The 16655-nt window shown below is 33.6% G+C and overlaps 3 protein-coding genes across 4 annotated transcripts; 2 read left to right on the top strand and 1 right to left on the bottom strand.

Annotated features, from left to right (window-relative positions):
* Positions 1 to 381: 381 nt before the first annotated feature.
* LOC124839087 (ARM REPEAT PROTEIN INTERACTING WITH ABF2-like) lies at positions 382 to 5738 on the top strand. Its single transcript, XM_047314831.2, has 19 exons — positions 382 to 695; positions 790 to 977; positions 1578 to 1750; positions 1834 to 1954; positions 2030 to 2104; positions 2207 to 2301; positions 2473 to 2548; positions 2640 to 2747; positions 3195 to 3323; positions 3608 to 3676; positions 3821 to 3880; positions 3986 to 4109; positions 4199 to 4344; positions 4437 to 4500; positions 4606 to 4682; positions 4840 to 4904; positions 4974 to 5091; positions 5189 to 5313; positions 5467 to 5738. The coding sequence occupies exons 1-19, from the start codon at positions 488 to 490 to the stop codon at positions 5552 to 5554; spliced, it is 2109 nt and encodes a 702-aa protein (XP_047170787.1). The 5' UTR covers positions 382 to 487; the 3' UTR covers positions 5555 to 5738.
* A 3294-nt stretch (positions 5739 to 9032) lies between these two features.
* On the top strand, positions 9033 to 13262 carry EMB3129 (GTP-binding family protein). Of its 2 annotated transcripts, none has more exons than XM_088115408.1 (9): positions 9033 to 9253; positions 9416 to 9565; positions 9666 to 9782; positions 10735 to 10878; positions 10968 to 11054; positions 11486 to 11601; positions 12094 to 12275; positions 12527 to 12577; positions 12697 to 13262. In XM_088115408.1, exons 1-9 carry the CDS (start codon positions 9134 to 9136, stop codon positions 12702 to 12704), a joined length of 975 nt encoding a protein of 324 aa, XP_087971534.1. In that variant the 5' UTR covers positions 9033 to 9133; the 3' UTR covers positions 12705 to 13262. The 2 variants fall into 2 exon arrangements, with proteins under 2 accessions (XP_087971534.1, XP_047170783.1); XM_047314827.2 differs by having other exon boundaries at positions 9035 to 9253; positions 12527 to 12584.
* Positions 13263 to 13765: 503 nt separating this feature from the next.
* CYCP1;1 (cyclin p1;1) lies at positions 13766 to 16368 on the bottom strand. The gene is made up of 3 exons (XM_047314828.2): positions 15961 to 16368; positions 14588 to 14992; positions 13766 to 14270 (listed from the first exon to the last, which is right to left on the bottom strand). The coding sequence occupies exons 2-3, from the start codon at positions 14983 to 14985 to the stop codon at positions 14015 to 14017; spliced, it is 654 nt and encodes a 217-aa protein (XP_047170784.1). The 5' UTR covers positions 14986 to 14992; positions 15961 to 16368; the 3' UTR covers positions 13766 to 14014.
* Between the last annotated feature and the right edge of the window lie 287 nt (positions 16369 to 16655).

The raw sequence follows: 16655 nt of genomic DNA, 5'->3' as shown, positions 1-16655 counted from the left end.
ATGGTTAAAGCAGAAATAAACTTTTTCCCAAAAATAAATCAAATGAAGAAAGGAAAACTTTTTCAAAAACTCCATTGGTCTATATTTAAGAGTGTAATAACTAATTAATAATGCAAAGTTTTTTAACACTTTCCCTAATAAAAACACAAATATGTTACCTGAATTTTTGTAGGGCTCAAATGAAAAGTAATGTATCAAAAACCCATTAGTCAGAGAAAATTTACTAATTACTCAAATATAAAAAAGGATAAAAATTCAAAATTTAAGATAATTCACATATTCAAATTTATAAAATAACACGACAAGACGTGCTCAATGATCTGGCGCGAAAGCTAGCGCCCAAACTCAAATTAAAACAGCTTTATATATCAGCATCCACGGATTTTGCTCTTTAGTGGTTTCTTTCGAAATCGAGATTTCCCTCCCACTCTGTTCCCATCTTCTACTTTCTGTTTTCTTTCATTTTTTTTCCTCTTTTCAAGATTCAATGGAAAACCCTCACCCTGAGTCAAGGTGTTTGAAGCGTAAGCCTGAAGGAGATCTAAGCCAGGACCAGACAGATTCCAAGGGGCCGTGCCTCTCCTCAAAGATCCGGAAGAAGGTTCTACGTCAGGTTTCTCTCCTTAATTCGACTGCCTCAGACTGTGTCACCGTTAAGAGAGTCATTTACAACCTATCTGTACTTGCGGAAAACGGTACTTTTGTGTTTTCATTATTAACGGCTTTGATTTGTGTATTTGCTTTTACTGAATTTCATGTTTTTCTTTCTCTGCTGTTTCTTTTCATCAGAGGATCTTGCGGATACTTTGATTGATTGCGGTGTTGTCCATGCTCTGGTGAGACATCTTCAACTGTCAGATGCAGGGAACGATGATGATGTTAACCGGGATAAATGTTATGATGACGAAGTTGCCATGCATGAGCAGTTTGAGGTGGCCAAAGGATGTTCGCTCATCATTGAGCTTCTGGCCATCAAAGTAATTAATTTCTACTATTTTTTTTTTCACTTTAGTAATTGAACAGTTTGGGTGTTTTTTCCTGGAAACATGTAATGGAATTTTGATTGTTTGGCTTTGATTTTCCATTGAATTTAGAACCTGTCTTAATCTGTATTGTATAAAATGACTTCAATTTGGATAATGGAATATTTATTTATTCATGTTATTTGCCATATATTGGATGCAGAACAATTATATACTATATTGGATGCTTATGCACTTGAGATTATGGAAACAATATGTATGACATAAAGTGTTGTTTTTAACATGTAATTGTTTTAGTGCTGTTGTTAGTGTTTATGTAAAGAGAAATGACTTACTTTTAACGAAGTTGATATCAGAAGTTAGTGCTGGTTTCTTGATGTTTCATGTAGAATGAATTACACTCTTAGGCACATCAATTTTGCAGAAAGATTTGTCAATTTTGATAGATGTAGTTTTCTATTGTTGACTATTGAATATAGAAGGTAAATGCATCAATACATGGGTATTTAATTTTTAATACATTTTTCATTGTTAAAAGATGCGGTAACATTCGAATTCTGATTTTGTTTTTGCTTTACTTTTATCGTGAAACAGCAAGAGCATCAGGACCTCATTGTAGGTGTCGGAGTCTTGCCTTGTCTAGTAGAATTTTTAAAGAGACACAAGATCTGTACTATTTCTGAACCACTAGTTTATCTTTTAAAGAGAGCAGCTGATGCAATAACAAGCTTAGCTCATGAAAATGATGACATCAAGACCCGTGTCAGGTTTTTCTCTCATTTTTTTAATCTTCAGTACTTTCAATAATATAACTGTATTCCTTATCCTTATATACATATGGTATATTCAGGAGGGAAGGTGGTATACCTCCATTGGTTGAGTTGCTTGAATTCAATGATGTTAAAGTGCAGAGAGCAGCTGCACGGGCCTTGCGAACTCTTGCATTTAAAAATGATGGCAATAAAAATCAGGTAGTTAACTTCCTGCATTAAATTGATGTGATAAATTTTGTTGTCTCGGTTGTTTACAAGATATAAAAACTGCAGATAGTTGAATGCAATGCATTACCCACTCTTGTACTAATGCTTGGATCGGAGGATCCTAAATTACATTCTGAGGCGGTAAGATGCTTGAATCACTTCACATGGTTAATGTCTTTGGTAGTTTGTTGTTGCTTGCAGAGTTCTACTACTAACACATAACTTAATTTATGCTTTTTGTAGATTGGTGTAATTGGAAATCTGGTCCACTCTTCGCCAAATATCAAGAAAGATGTTCTTTTAGCTGGTGCTTTACAACCTGTCATTTGTTTACTCAGGTATCGTTGTGCTTCAGTCTTAGATTTCCCTGTTAGAAATCAATAGAAAAATTATATGTTTATCAGACAGTAGTAATTCGTTGAAAGTGAGTTATTCCTTTATTGTTATTATTTAGTAATTTGTACTTTTCCTTCTAAATAACATTCGTTAGTCTATATTTTCAATTATAGTTCCTGTTGTTCGGAGAGCAAAAGAGAAGCAGCCCTTTTACTCGGTCAGTTTGCCACGATAGATTCAGATTGCAAGGTAGATCAAGTAGCTTTGCAAACTTGTAAAACGATTAATCAGTTAGTACTAAAGTCCACTTATTGACTTCCGTATTTTTTGGTTCATACAGGTTCATATTGCCCAACGAGGGGCTATTCCACCATTGGTTGATATGCTGAAGTCTTCTGATGCCGAGCTTCAGGAAATGTCATCTTTTGCACTTGGGAGGTTGGCACAGGTGATTTCTAGAAGCAACAAACATTTAGCCTTATGCTCATAAAAAGTAATATAGAATTGAAGAATCCAAATTGAAATTTTTAGTATCATAACATAACAGTGTCTGATCAGCCTGGTCTAGGATTGTCAATTAATAAAGTATTCAAAGATAAACTTTGATGAGCATTATACTCTTTTCACCCATGGAACATCATTTTTTGGGTAACATATTCCTCAAGTTATCTCTGATCTGACTTCTATAATAATTAAAATAATGATTATCTATAACTTTCTCAGAGTTGTTATGCGACACTATTTCAAATTGATAACTACGGTTGTGTGTTTATATTGTAGCATACGCAACCTTGTATGTTTAACGTTCATGGTTTCTGTGATTTTATGCGCTGGTTTTTACTCTTTCCATTTTCTATCATAACTTTATATTTTGCACATGACGTTTCAATGTTAGGACTCGCACAATCAAGCTGGTATTGTTCAAAGTGGAGGTATAGAGCCTCTGCTTAAACTTCTTGACTCAAAGACGACGCTTGTCCAACAAAATGTTGTTTTTGCTCTCTATGGTCTTGCTGATAACGAGGTAAAGTTAATCTCCTTGTTCTTTTCTCTGTCAACAATGTTTGTTGTCTTTTAAAATTATTAGAGTGGCGAATCTTTATTAAAATACTTTGGAGAGATAATTTGTTTGCAGATGTAGAAAAAAGATTTAGAGGCCAAATATATCAAATATACTATATATATGTGTGTATGTATGTAAAAACAATTGGAGACGAAGTCTCTCACATCCGAGAAAGCTACGCCACTGCATTGATCCACAGTGATAATGATATGCTGTCGCTGATGTAACCATATTTTTTATGATAGGACAACGTTGTTTGTATTATTAAGGCGGATGGCTTTCAAAGACTGAAAGCTGCAAATTTCAAGAATCAAGTATGTTCATTTATTCTTTGTAATAAGAGTAATAAATTTGCACTTAGTATATGATTACATTTCTAAACGATAACTTAGTAATATATGTAAACACACAACCCCTCTCACTCACTAAGTGGATTTTCTTGTGATTATCACTTGCAGCAAACTGTAGAGTGTGCAATGAAGGCGTTAAAAAGATTAGAGGAAAAGACTCAAGGGCGAGTGAGTTTTCTTGCAAATTCTTTGCGGGGTGACTTGTATATGTTTTCCGTTTGTTTTAGTGATACCGTATTGGATGCTATTTTTACATCTATTCCTCTTTGACAGGTGTTGAAACACCTAATACGTCTTATGTGCTACCCTGAAGAAAAGGTTCAAAGACGTGTAGTTATTGCTCTTGCGTATTTATGTTCTCCTCGTGATAGTAAAACTATATTCATTGACAATAGAGGTAAATTATTGATATCTGCATTTTTTTTTAATTTCTAACTCACCGTATATCGTACATGTGTTTCATTCAGCATCACTCTAAATTTCCAGGGTTAAATTTGCTGCTGGACATGCTTAAATCAACAAACGTAAAGCAGAAGGGTGATGCTTCAGCTGCGCTTCACAGAATAGCTGCCAAAGCCCATTCTTCTGTTGTCTCCCTTTTTGAACTTCCTCCTCGATCACCAAGTCTACAGGTACTTTACTCTTCTCCTGTGGGGCTTAACACGTTTTCGTTGACGTTTTCTTTCTCAGTTCTTTTTTTGTTAACCATTAATATTTTCTGCAGATGTACTTGGGCGAGGAATATGTGAACAATTCAAAACTTTCTGACGTTACATTTCTAGTTGAAGGTGGAGTATCTGCTGTTAAATTTTCTCCTGCTATTAATTTTGTTTACTTTCTATGCTCACTGGTTACGATATACGATCTAATTTACTTTCTTTTCCTTTCTTCAGGTAGAAGCTTTTATGCTCATAGAGCTTGTTTAGTTTCTTCAGACATATTTCGTGCTATGTTTGATGGCAGTTATAGGGTAAGCATTAATTGGTTGTATTGTGTTTTGTTTTCATCCTTTTTTTCTCTTATCAATCACTTTGAATTAAAATACGACTAGTGGTTCTGTGGAACTGAAGCCGTCAGTCAGATGAAAATATCCATACTAATGCAATGTCTTACGAATTGTGGTGCAGGAGAGGGAAGCAAACAATGTACTTATTCCAAATATAAAGTGGGATGTCTTTGAATTGATGATGAGGTGCATTTTTAGCCATCTTTTCATTTTGTTTTTGTAATATCACAACTAATCTTACGTTGACACTTCTAGATTTATATACACTGGATCGGTAGATGTCAGTGTGGATATGGCTAAGGATCTCCTCAAAGCGGCAGATCAGTATCTTCTAGACGGTCTTAAGCGTATTTGTGAATGTGCTATTGTTCAGGTACACCAAACTTGTGTTTCATGATTTTTTTTTTGTTTTTCTTTAATAGAAAGCTTTTGTTAATTTCATCTCAAGGCTAACCAACTTAATTTTATAGGAAATTTCATTGGAAAATGTTGTACAACTGTACAAGATGGCTGAAGACTTCAATGCTACTTCATTAGGAAATGCATGCATACTGTTTATGTTGGAGAAATTTGATGTACTGAGTCGTGAACCATGGTATGTTATAATTTTTACAACCTGTACAATACTTCCAAACTTGGCCGTGTTTATATAGTTGGGTGTGGGTGTACTGGGAGCGTTCAGTCCGTGAAGCCCAACCTTCATTTAATTCATCATTCTATTATATATTTTCATCTTTTCAATATGCAGGTATAGTACCGTGATACATCACGTTCTTCCAAACATAAGCATGTTCTTCTCAAATTTACTTGCCAAATCTCATCCAGCAGACTTGTGAGGACTTCTAGATTTGAACCAATGTAACAAAACTGTAATTGTTAGTTCGATATAGAAGGCTCAGTGATGGTTATTTCGAGGGAGGAGGTTAATTGGGTATAATCAGATCATTCTTTTTTTAGTGTATGCAGTGGGGGAATAGTAGTTTTTGTTTGAGTAACATATTAATTTATTATTTTTACAGTCATGAACTCTTCACCTCAATGGAATCTTCCTAATGATCTGTCTTTGAAGGAACTGCCAATGAAAGTTTTGGCCTGGTGATGCGATCAAAAGTCCAAAAATCCTGGACAAATTCATGAATTTGTTCTCTCAAAGCTGTATACAATTGGGCAACGAAACAATATTACAACTAAATTGAAAATTCATTCCCCAAAAGTCATCAGAAATAACAATAAATTAATAAAACATGACTCTATTTTATTATGAGGGTCATTAGAGAAATAATAATATTCTTAATAATTATTGCTCTAATGCTTGAACTTTACTAAATCTAACAATAAGCCACTATAACTATTTTTTAAAATTCAATTGTCACTACGTTTTAGCAATTAAATTGAGAAGTAATAAAAGTATTTAATTATGAATGTTTAAGATATTTCTATTAAAGTATTACATGAATTAGTATGCAAATATTTAGAGCTGTCAAAATGGATAATCTGGTCTCATTTGACTTGACTCATCACAGGTTGGTTCATTTAGTGAGCTAACCTAATCTGACTCATTTATTAGCGAGTTGAAAAAATTTGAATCTGACCTGACTCACCATGGATTGGTGAGTTAAAAGGGTTAGTTTATTGGCTCACTTAATTAACTTTTTTTCACCCTCTTCTTTTGAGATTCTTATAACATGTTATTTTGATCGATCAAATTAAAACAGTAATAATTGGACCAATTGATATAAAAGAAAATGAAACAAAGGAATATATTGTTATATATATTCTAAGCTATGAAGCATAAAATTTTGCTAATTTAGTTTAATGAGATATAACAATATATTCCTGAATAATATATTCCTGAATTATCCCATCTATAATATTATCCATCTATTAAATTAGATATTATTCAAATAATCTAATATAAAAATCAAATTAATATCTCTACAAATTTATATTCTTCAAATAATCTAATATAAAAATCAAATTTTTGAATTATTTTTTATTTTAATTTTCATTAAAAATAAAAATTAAAAAGCTCCATCTTTCATTTTTTATTGTGAATATATTTTAAGTTTTAATTGATTAATTAATATCTCTAATTGAATAAATTAAAATAAATATTATTTTTATATATTTAATTAATATTTAAACTTAATGTAGTGTTAATAATTTAAATTATAATATTATCATGCATATGTATTCTTCAAATAATCTAATATACAAAAATCAAAATTTTGAATTATATTTTTATTTTTATTTTCATTAAAAAATAAAAATTAAAAAGTCCCGTCTTTCAATTTGGTAGGTAAAGCCAAAAGAGTCAAAACAAGTTTGTGGGTTGAAATTATCAATTGCACTCATGGAATTTTGACAAACTAGTGAGTTAAACCCGTTTTGTTATTCGTTAGAAGCTAACATAAAATAATTCAATATGTACAATTTAGTGAATATTTATTCAATTTATAAAATTGTTTTAACAAGACAACAATCTTAAAGAGCCGGAAATATGAAAAAAAAAAATTGAAAAGTCAAGTATAAAAAAAAGGTTAATGATTGATAAATATATATTTTTTATCACATTTTAAACACTTAATCTTAATTTCTTTAAATAATAATTGAGTTTATATCTAGTGTTTTAATTGAGATTTTCAAAAGGAATTAGTTGAACTTTAAATAAAATTATTTATTAAATTAACTTTTTAAGCCATGTTATATGATAGACGTTTTAGGTAGACGACTTACATTAAAAGTTCTAGTTATACAAGTCTAAATTAGAAAGTAGTTTGTTGAAGTCCATTGGATAATTTGATGAATTGTCCATTAATTGAGTTTTGATAATATAAAGAATTATATAGATGTTTTCTGAGTGTTCTAACTCGTACTTTGTGTAGTTAAAGTGTAAGCAAACTCATAAATTGTCTACCGATGATATAGTAAAAGATTGTGTAGTGAACTCATATACCATATTAGCAAAATAAATTGGAGATTTTCTACTAACTAAGAGAATATAAGATTATAAGCTTAATGAAGAAATAAAGTCTTCTTGAAGATTTAAAAGAGAAGCTTATACATGCAAGTCGTCGGATAATGTGTTGTTAAATTTATCTAATTAGTATATTGCTGAAATCATCTAATACTTTAGAGGTTCCATAGATGTCTACTGTATTAAGTCTTATGCACACACAAGTTTGAATTGTCTAATGCACTGAATCTTTTGCAACAAAGTCTTTTTGAATTTCTCTTCCATATTAAATATCTATAATATAAGGATGGTTTACAACATTAACATATTTGCAACTGAATTAGGTTACTTTTGATTGATTAAATCAAAGCTCAAAGTGTGTATGACAAACATATTTATTCACAAAAGTTTGATATAAAATATGTTTAGCAAAGTGCAATGATCATAACCACTACGCCATTCATTAAACACGTTTTATTTTCTATTTGATAATGTATTGCATTATCTTCCACATGGAAGGTTAAAGTTTATTTGTGTTGATTCTATTGTGATTTTATAGTTTATTATGATGTCTTGTGCAATTAAAGTATTATTCCATATATTTTCTTAAAACTAGAGTCTTATTGAAATTTGATTTCTATTTTTAGTATTCTTTTAAAATTTTTGTTGATAATTCAAAGTTATTTTTTAATTAGAATTTTTGTCGATTTTAATAAATGACAATAAAAGGATAACTGATGAAGAATTCAACATGTCTTTATATAATTGTTTTCTTTACATAATCTACTACAAATTTCTCTTTTATCTTTAATACATGTTTTAAAGCTTTTTGCATATTATTATAAGTATCACTTTTTTGAAATTCCTCTTAAATTTGCCTAAACCCTAAACTTGAGTTCACTAATCTTTTCTATACTGATAATAGATATTTTAGTGTACTTAATTTGATCATAAAATTGAGAATGATCAATTATGAACTTGCCTGATTGAAGAATGAAATAAAGAAGTCAAAAGAAGGAGTGTGTGTTGGTAAAAAGAAGTTGACCAAGATTGAGGTGAACCCAAAAAAAAATCGATAAATCTAAAGATTAATAATGACAAACACACAATAATTGTTAAAAGTTGAAACAAAGAGAAAAGATATCTATTAGACTCTCAACTTGTCTTGAAAATAAGGTGTGAAAAACTTTTAAGGTGCAAATAAAAGTAATTGTCTCTATAATTAATCACTTAATTATCTATTTACGGAATGTATGCTAATTAGCATATAGGTAATTGCAGACCCCACATGAGTTGAACGGAACGGGTAATTTATCCCATCTCACAATCCATATTAGCCGAACAGATCTTGGTAAGATAAAAAAAAAAAATCCACTCTCCTTTCAATCGACACGTCTTTGCGTTCTGCTTCAGTATTATCCCAAACAGAGTGTTGAATGAGTAGTCGCACAGCACAGTGATGAGTGTTCAGCTATCAGCTTTATGGGTCCCCAACTCTCCGTCAATTCCCACAAACTTCCTTCCCAACCGTGGAAGATTCTCCGTATCGGCTCTCTCATCCCCATCCCCCACTATTCAGGCAGCCCTTTTCCCCCTTTCACCCGGCTTTCTATCTTTTTCCGATACGCTTTCATCTCCCGATATTGCATCTCGCGGGCTTTGTTATTTGTTATGTGTTGCTATTTCAAAAATTCAAGCTTTCATTTTTTTTTTCGTAATATATTCAGTTTTTTTTATGTAGATAATTGGCGTGGGAGGCCCCAGTTGGAGGGATAATGGATATAGAAATCCCAACGGCAACTTATTTGATGGGTTTCAAGGAGAGAGTGATCATTGGAGTGACCTGGACACTGATCTTTATCACTGGACAAAGACATTGCGCCCTGTGCAGGTAAGGTATTTGTTTATGTGTCTCCCCATTAATATGCATTCTCTACTGTTGCATTAGTGCAAAACTCGGAGTGCTGATAGTCTTGTGGGGCATGGGGCAGTGGTTTCCTGGTCATATTGCAAAAGCAGAAAAAGAACTGAAGGCGCAGCTCAAGTTGATGGATGTTGTGATCGAGGTGCGGGATGGACGAATTCCCATGTCCACAAGTCATCCGCAGGCAAGTATCTTTATTTCTTTTTTAAAATTTAAAAATATTAATTTTGTTAAGTATCCGCTTAGAATTGACATGAGTGATGTCTTATGCTATGATGAAGGCTGCATAGAAGATGCTAAAACTAGCTTTGGAACTTTCATATTTTGCATTGATCGTTATACATTACAGAACCCTTAATTAAATAGCTAGATAAAGGGATGACAACCCTATAAGTGCGATCGTCTAGTGTTTAGGGAATTAAAATTAAAGTAAAAAATATAGTATATATAACTCCTCAAGCCCAACCAATAAAATCATTCAGCCATTTAATTTTATTTCTCTTGGGCCTAAGGGTGCCCAATCTATCATTTATCCTTTGTACCCGTTGTTATCTTGAACTAAGAGCCAATTTGAACAAACATCTCAGCACGCACAAAAGTAGAAAGTAAAATGAGTTAAACTACATGAACACGTGAAAATCAACTTGTACACTTCACCTGTGGGAATGTTGGCGAGGAAAAAGTTGAGGTGCATAACTTGATTCTTTTTATTTTCTTCTGCTACTAGTGCTTCTTGAGAAGTATATCCAAACTAGCTGTGATTGCATTTGATAGAGCTCTTTTTTGTTTTCCTCACTCCTTCGTATTATTCAAAGCCTAAGAGGTTTTCTTTTATCATCTTCAATTTGGTTGAAGAAATATATACTTGTTTCTTGCAGTTCTCTATTGTTGGTCTTAGCGTCTTTATTTAACAGGTAATTCAGTTATAAAGTGTTGCAGTCAGTTTGCATGGTTTCTTTGTTTCGCAACAGTTTATTTTTTGTGTCTATGCTAAAAAGTTTTATTAATGTTACATAATATTGGGACATGAAGTATTAGTAAGCGTAATAAGACATTACATCCCAATACCATATCGAGACCACATGTTCTAGGATGATTCATTCCTATTCTTCATCTTACTGTTACTTCTTTCGTAGATGGATATATGGCTTGGAAATAGAAAGAGAATTTTGGTCTTAAATAGAGAAGACATGATATCAACTGCAGACCGCAATGCTTGGGCAGATTATTTTACTAGGAATGGAACAAAGGTTGTCTTCTCCAATGGGAAGCTTGGAATGGTATTGAAACAATATATTTTTTTCTCCCATAGCCCTCCATATTCTGAAGTTTCATTTACAGGATGCCTGATCACGTGTTGTCAGTACAGGGAACAATGAAGCTAGGCCGTTTAGCAAAGGAATTAGCAGCTGATGTAAATATTAAGCGTAGAGCCAAAGGGCTACTTCCTCGTGCGGTGGGTTGCTCCTAGTAATTATTGCATACCCATTTTTATTGTCTTTTGCTCATTTTCTTATGCCAAGTCTCTGGTAAAAGTCCTACTTTTCTTTTTAAAGAATAAGGAAAACATACCTTTTATAGGAGAAAGAAATAACTGTACTGTGTGCGCACTAGCTTTCGATATTCTCTTTCTCACTTGTAACTTGAAAGGGCGACTTTTCCATAAAAAAATTAAAGCAACACACGGTTTGTTAGATAAAGAAAGAGACGAACGCCTTCTTGTTTCCACAAGTCACAACACTCTTTCTCATTGATCACTTGTTCTCTAAATTAAAATGTGCTCAGTAAATTGTATATGATAAAAAAAAGTATTTGCCGATTGTTGTCATTCACTTGAATGCCTCCCAAATTATTATCACGTAAAGAATGTATGCTACTGTTTAATAGATTCGAGCTGGAATAGTTGGATACCCTAATGTTGGAAAATCATCTTTGATCAACCGTTTGTTAAAGCGAAGAATGTGCCCAGCAGCTCCCAGGCCAGGAGTTACAAGAGAGTTGAGGTAGGTTATTCATTTTGTTTAAACAAATAATTCTTTTTATCGAGAAATTGGGAGTATTAAAAATTTGCAGCAGTTTCTTTTATTCATGAATAATTTGTATTTTATTTAACCTATTACTCAAGCTAACTTCAGTACTTTTAAGTTTGTATGTCATCTATTCTCGATTCTTAAATGACAACTAAAATGAGAAAAAAAGGAATGGACTACAAAATCTCATGGTTGCATCCTCCTGCCCTCTGAATTTCATCAGTAAATTTTTCATCCCAAATGTTGAAAATTTTAAATTCTGGGTATTTTTTTGCTCAACTAACGATATACATAGTACATTCTGTTCAAGTGCTAATAGCGTCAAACACAGTTTCCTGCAAAAGTATGCTGCAACTAATTTGTTCCGACTATAGGTCTAGGCTCAAATAAAACAGTAGTGGATCACTTGTTCTTTCATAACATGTGCTGAATATGTAAACTGTCATTTCTTTCTTTATGTGATAGGTGGGTTCGTTTTGGTAAAGATCTTGAACTTCTGGATTCTCCTGGGATACTCCCAATGCGAATCAGTGATCAGTCAGCTGCTATAAAACTCGCCATATGTGATGATATCGGAGAGAGGTCGTATGATGTGGCTGATGTTGCTGCAATTCTTGTGCAGATGCTCACAAAGCTTCCCACAGTAGGTATGTGACGTGACAGAGAATCCTATTTTAGTTGAGAAAAACGTCTGTTTCTAGAACTCTGACTTTCTTTCTCATGGCACCTTGCTTATGATATCAGTGTCAACTATTTCACTGACATTTTACGCTATATATGTTTTTCCAACGTGTGTTTCTGTTATTTACAAAGTGATACAGCTTTGTGGTCAATATTAAATTGTTTGATCTCTCTTTCCTCTAAAACTACCGATTCTCAGTCTTTGTTTTGGTTGCAGGAGGAGATACTCTTCGTAAACGGTACAAAATTGATGTAGATAGTCAAAATGGTAAAATGTATGCGATTCTTTTTCTAATTCACATTTATATATGTCTTGCATTTAGAGGTTACACAGTGCTAATGTTTCTTCTTAACATAATACAGTGTATTTTATTTACTAAATTGCAGATTCATAGAGAAGCTTGCAGTTCGAATATTTAATGGAGATGTTCATCAAGCAGCATTCCGCGTCCTAGCAGATTTTAGAAAAGGTAAGTTTGGTTGGACGGCACTGGAGAGGCCCTCTACGTGAAGGCACATGTTTGCATGAGAGCAGAATTCTCCAAAGCTTGATTTGCAAATTATAAGACCTTCTGAAACTGACTGCAGAAAACAACTCCAGATGGATTAAGATGAATGTGGATATTGTGGTTATGAATGACATTGTGGAAGAGAAAGGTGAATGTTCCCACAAGACTGCATTTGAAGCCTTGAGGCACACGAAAGAAAGGATTTAAAGCTATTTTTACTATGTAATTTGGTGTCAAGCATCACCGTGTCTGTATATAACTAGTAGTGTGCTTTGGGATGGGAGTTTATGCTTGATGGTAGTATATATTTAATCATTATAGGTAGATGTTTCTTAAAAATGAGGGTTTATGCTTTTAGTTTTTTAATGATCTTCTAGCTTATATTGCCAAACAGATAAACATGGTTGAGCCAAAGCAATAAAATGGTAAAGACGAGATGGTGTAGCTTTGCACGGTTACATAAATATACTACCTGATCTAGCCCCCACCTATCTTTCAGGGCGCAGTGGTGTAGCTTTTCTCTTTGTTACGGCAAAAAAAAAAAAATCACATTCCGTGGAGCTGGAACATGGTACCGATTATGGGTCTGGATTAATAAACCTGGATTAATTATATAACATGAAGATTTAATATTATTAAATGATGGTTTGGATAAATGACTTTGGAACCAATGGGAATCTGACAGTTTATTCATTTACATTCTTAACCTCATACTTTAAGCCACTCACCATTTTATATTCGGTGATTCTTTGTCTAAATCTGAAGGAATAAAAGCACAATGTAATCTTTACAGCATAGTAACACTTACCTTGAGTAGGGGGAAAAGTGGTTAACCAGTGGGAATATATGAAAGGTACATATACTTCGTCCATTGGAGTTTCGCAGATCCTTAGAAAGCGCCGCTTATTCACAGTTTTGTGCTATCAGTAAGTTTTCCAAAGCGTTGATAGAGCAAAGTCAAATGAATTGTAAGGGATAAAATTTCATCACAATCTCTATGTGGTTCCAAGCTTGCAATTACAAACAAGGGGCAAACAAAATACAAAAAAAAAAAACCAAATAAAACCAACCACAACCGTGTCCGTGAAAGAATGGTTGAATTGTATACAACAATCTCTTCTCTCTTTGAAATACTTCAAATTTCAATGTCTCCGTCAATTGCGGAAAGCTATATTACATTTGTTGCAGACATAATTTTATCTAGCAATTGTGGAAGCACAAGTAGGGTCGTCTTTGTTTGACCAGCTTTCTTTAATTCGACAAGCCTGCATTGGCCTTTCAATTTGTAGTGTTTCTGCGGCTTCCTTCTCCAATAGCCTACAATATCTTCCAAACGTGTCTACACTAACCTGAAGTCTAAAATCTACTCCAAACAGAAAACTCATCTCCAACCTGTTTAATTCAGATGTGCTTACTCCCCCAACTTTTGCATAGTAAGCATTATTGTAGAATCTGTAAACCAAACAGCAAAGTAAGCTAACAGCTTCGGCTGAATGAAACAAATATAGACAATGACAACTACTCAAAATGGTGAAAGTATGAAAAACCATTCTTTTTCTTTAAAAACATATTGTGTCAAATTTATAACTGATTCCTCATGTTAAGGTTGTCATTATCGACCGGCTATAGCAGTTACTGATATAACAATATCAGGCCCACAAACAGATAAGTTTTACATATAACATTACCATATCCACCACAAGATACATAATGCATACAACGACAGCTAGATATTATGTGCCCTTGTTCAATTTTAAACTTGCACTTACGCGTCATCTACAAACTTTGCGGCTAGCATAATGCTTGTTATCAAAAGCCGGTGCACATTAAGTGAAGTCAATTTGATTTCTGTGTGCTGAATAAATCTATCCACATATATCTGTGCCACAACAAAGCAAGATGGGCTGCAACCTGAGTACTTGAAGATTCGATCAATGTACTTACGAACACTCAGACTAGGAGCTCTTAAACCATGGAATACTGTGACAACATCTTTTAAGTGATTTGCCTCCAATAGCGTTTCATTTCTCTGAACTAATCTCTCAAGAAGAGAAGAGAGAAGTGATAAAACCCGAGGAACTCCTACTCCTTTATCTGTTTCCTTAAGCCCCAATGAAAGGTACATGTCTGAGCTTACATCCTCAGTTTCAACCGCAAGACTCCCCATATCCAAGCTGCAAACAAATGAACATGATAAACTTAAGTCTGTTTTAGAGGCACCATGCGTCCGTCCAAAGCAGAGAACAGAGAAGCAACAATATTATTGTATTGAAAGAGAAAAAAATGTCAGCTAAGGTCAACTGAACGTTTTCCCTAACACACCACAAGTGCTTAGAACAAAAGAATGACAATCTATCAACATAGCCAGAAAAAGAGTTATGCCCTTCCCTCCCCAAAGAAAATAAAACTGCAAGAGCCCTCTTCCTAATGCATAAAGATAACTCATCCTATGTGTTACAAAATCTTATGATCTGAAGTACTCAGAGAGAAGAAGTTCTAATCCTATATATAGTCTCAGTCAAGACACAACTTGATCTTTCGTTAGATCTGAATAATCCCTTCATTGATTATCTGGCTCGAGCAACCTAAAACCATACTATTCCCCAGATCTCGAGTCTCTTGTCCCAAACCAAGAACCAAAATCAACAAGTCCACTCCACTCGAACCAATTCCCTATCTCCTTAGCATAAACGAAAATTAACAATTGTCTCAACCAACAGAGAGAAACATACCCAATTTGTTCATTCCCGCACTCTCTGCATGTAAGCCCCACCCAGATCTCAAAGTCACCAACTTTACTTCCACCCCGCCACCCCCCAGAAGCTATACCGCAAAGATTGCCGCAAATTTCGTTACAGAGACAAAACTTTTAGCTCGTGTCAGGTAAACACACTCCACAAAATCCTCCCCCCAGAAAACAAGAGAGAGAGAGAGACACACACACACAGAAAGAACGAAGAACAGAAAACAACTCAGCCTTGACCAACGAAACCAACCAGAGAAAAGTGAAAGAGAAGACTAAAAAACAGACACAAGAAATCCCCACTGTATTAAGCCAGCAGAAAGAAAAGAAAAAAAGCAACCTATGCTGCAAGTACAATGCAAGTAGCGAGGAAAAGAGAGAAAAAGATGTAAAACTCACAAGATTGTGATGTGCTAAGGGATTAGTATATCTTGCGGTAGGGCTGTGTGGTGGTTGTTCTTCATAAGGGTGAGGCAGAGGAACAGTGGTGCTGCGAACACAGATAGATCATGTCTTTCTCCCCGCCCAAACGGACTCCAACATTCTGTGTGCACAGAAATAGTTGACAGTGTTGTGTCTTTGTAGGATTTGTTCACACCCTGCTGTTGTAAGCTCCCACACAACAACACAACACAAGGATTTCTTCCTTCAATTAATCCCGAAACCTTCTTCCTCTCTCAACAGATAGCGTTGGTAATGCATTCCACCACTGTCATATCATATCATGCCAAAGCCAACATGTCCCAATACCATTCATCTTCCACAGGAAACTCTTTTTAATGCTTTCAATTATACAATTTTAGTCCCACCTTTGAAACAACTTTCTTAATATATATATTTTATTTATATTATATGCACATATGCATTCCTCTCATTATAAACTTTTTCTATATCACATAAATTTAACCAATTGTCAAAAACTTTTTAAAAAAAAAAAAAAAAAACTCATAACCGGATTATTTTTATATAATTATATGAGATAATAATTATTAGTTAAAAATATTTTACTAAAATATCTGTATAGTATTTTTTTTTTCTGAGAATTAAAGAATAAATGAGATCCATATTCTCACAGAAAAAAAATGTTTATCGGT

Source organism: Vigna umbellata, chromosome 5 (assembly GCF_029865625.1).
Source record: "Vigna umbellata cultivar VRB3 chromosome 5, Vumbellata_1.0, whole genome shotgun sequence".
Taxonomy (NCBI): Eukaryota; Viridiplantae; Streptophyta; class Magnoliopsida; order Fabales; family Fabaceae; genus Vigna; species Vigna umbellata.
Note: the sequence above shows the minus strand (reverse complement) of the source record. Positions and strands in the feature narration are given on the sequence as shown.

Bases quoted from the DNA above. Each gene is read 5' to 3' on its own strand.
- LOC124839087 (XM_047314831.2), top strand. From the start codon at position 488: ATGGAAAACCCTCACCCTGAGTCAAGGTGTTTGAAGCGTAAGCCTGAA. The intron at 2,549-2,639 runs GTAGATCAAGTA...TGGTTCATACAG, and splicing joins CGATAGATTCAGATTGCAAG to GTTCATATTGCCCAACGAGG. The intron at 5,314-5,466 runs GTATGTTATAAT...TTCAATATGCAG, and splicing joins GTACTGAGTCGTGAACCATG to GTATAGTACCGTGATACATC.
- EMB3129 (XM_047314827.2), top strand. From the start codon at position 9,134: ATGAGTGTTCAGCTATCAGCTTTATGGGTCCCCAACTCTCCGTCAATT. The intron at 12,276-12,526 runs GTATGTGACGTG...TTTTGGTTGCAG, and splicing joins CACAAAGCTTCCCACAGTAG to GAGGAGATACTCTTCGTAAA. The intron at 12,585-12,696 runs GTATGCGATTCT...ACTAAATTGCAG, and splicing joins GATAGTCAAAATGGTAAAAT to ATTCATAGAGAAGCTTGCAG.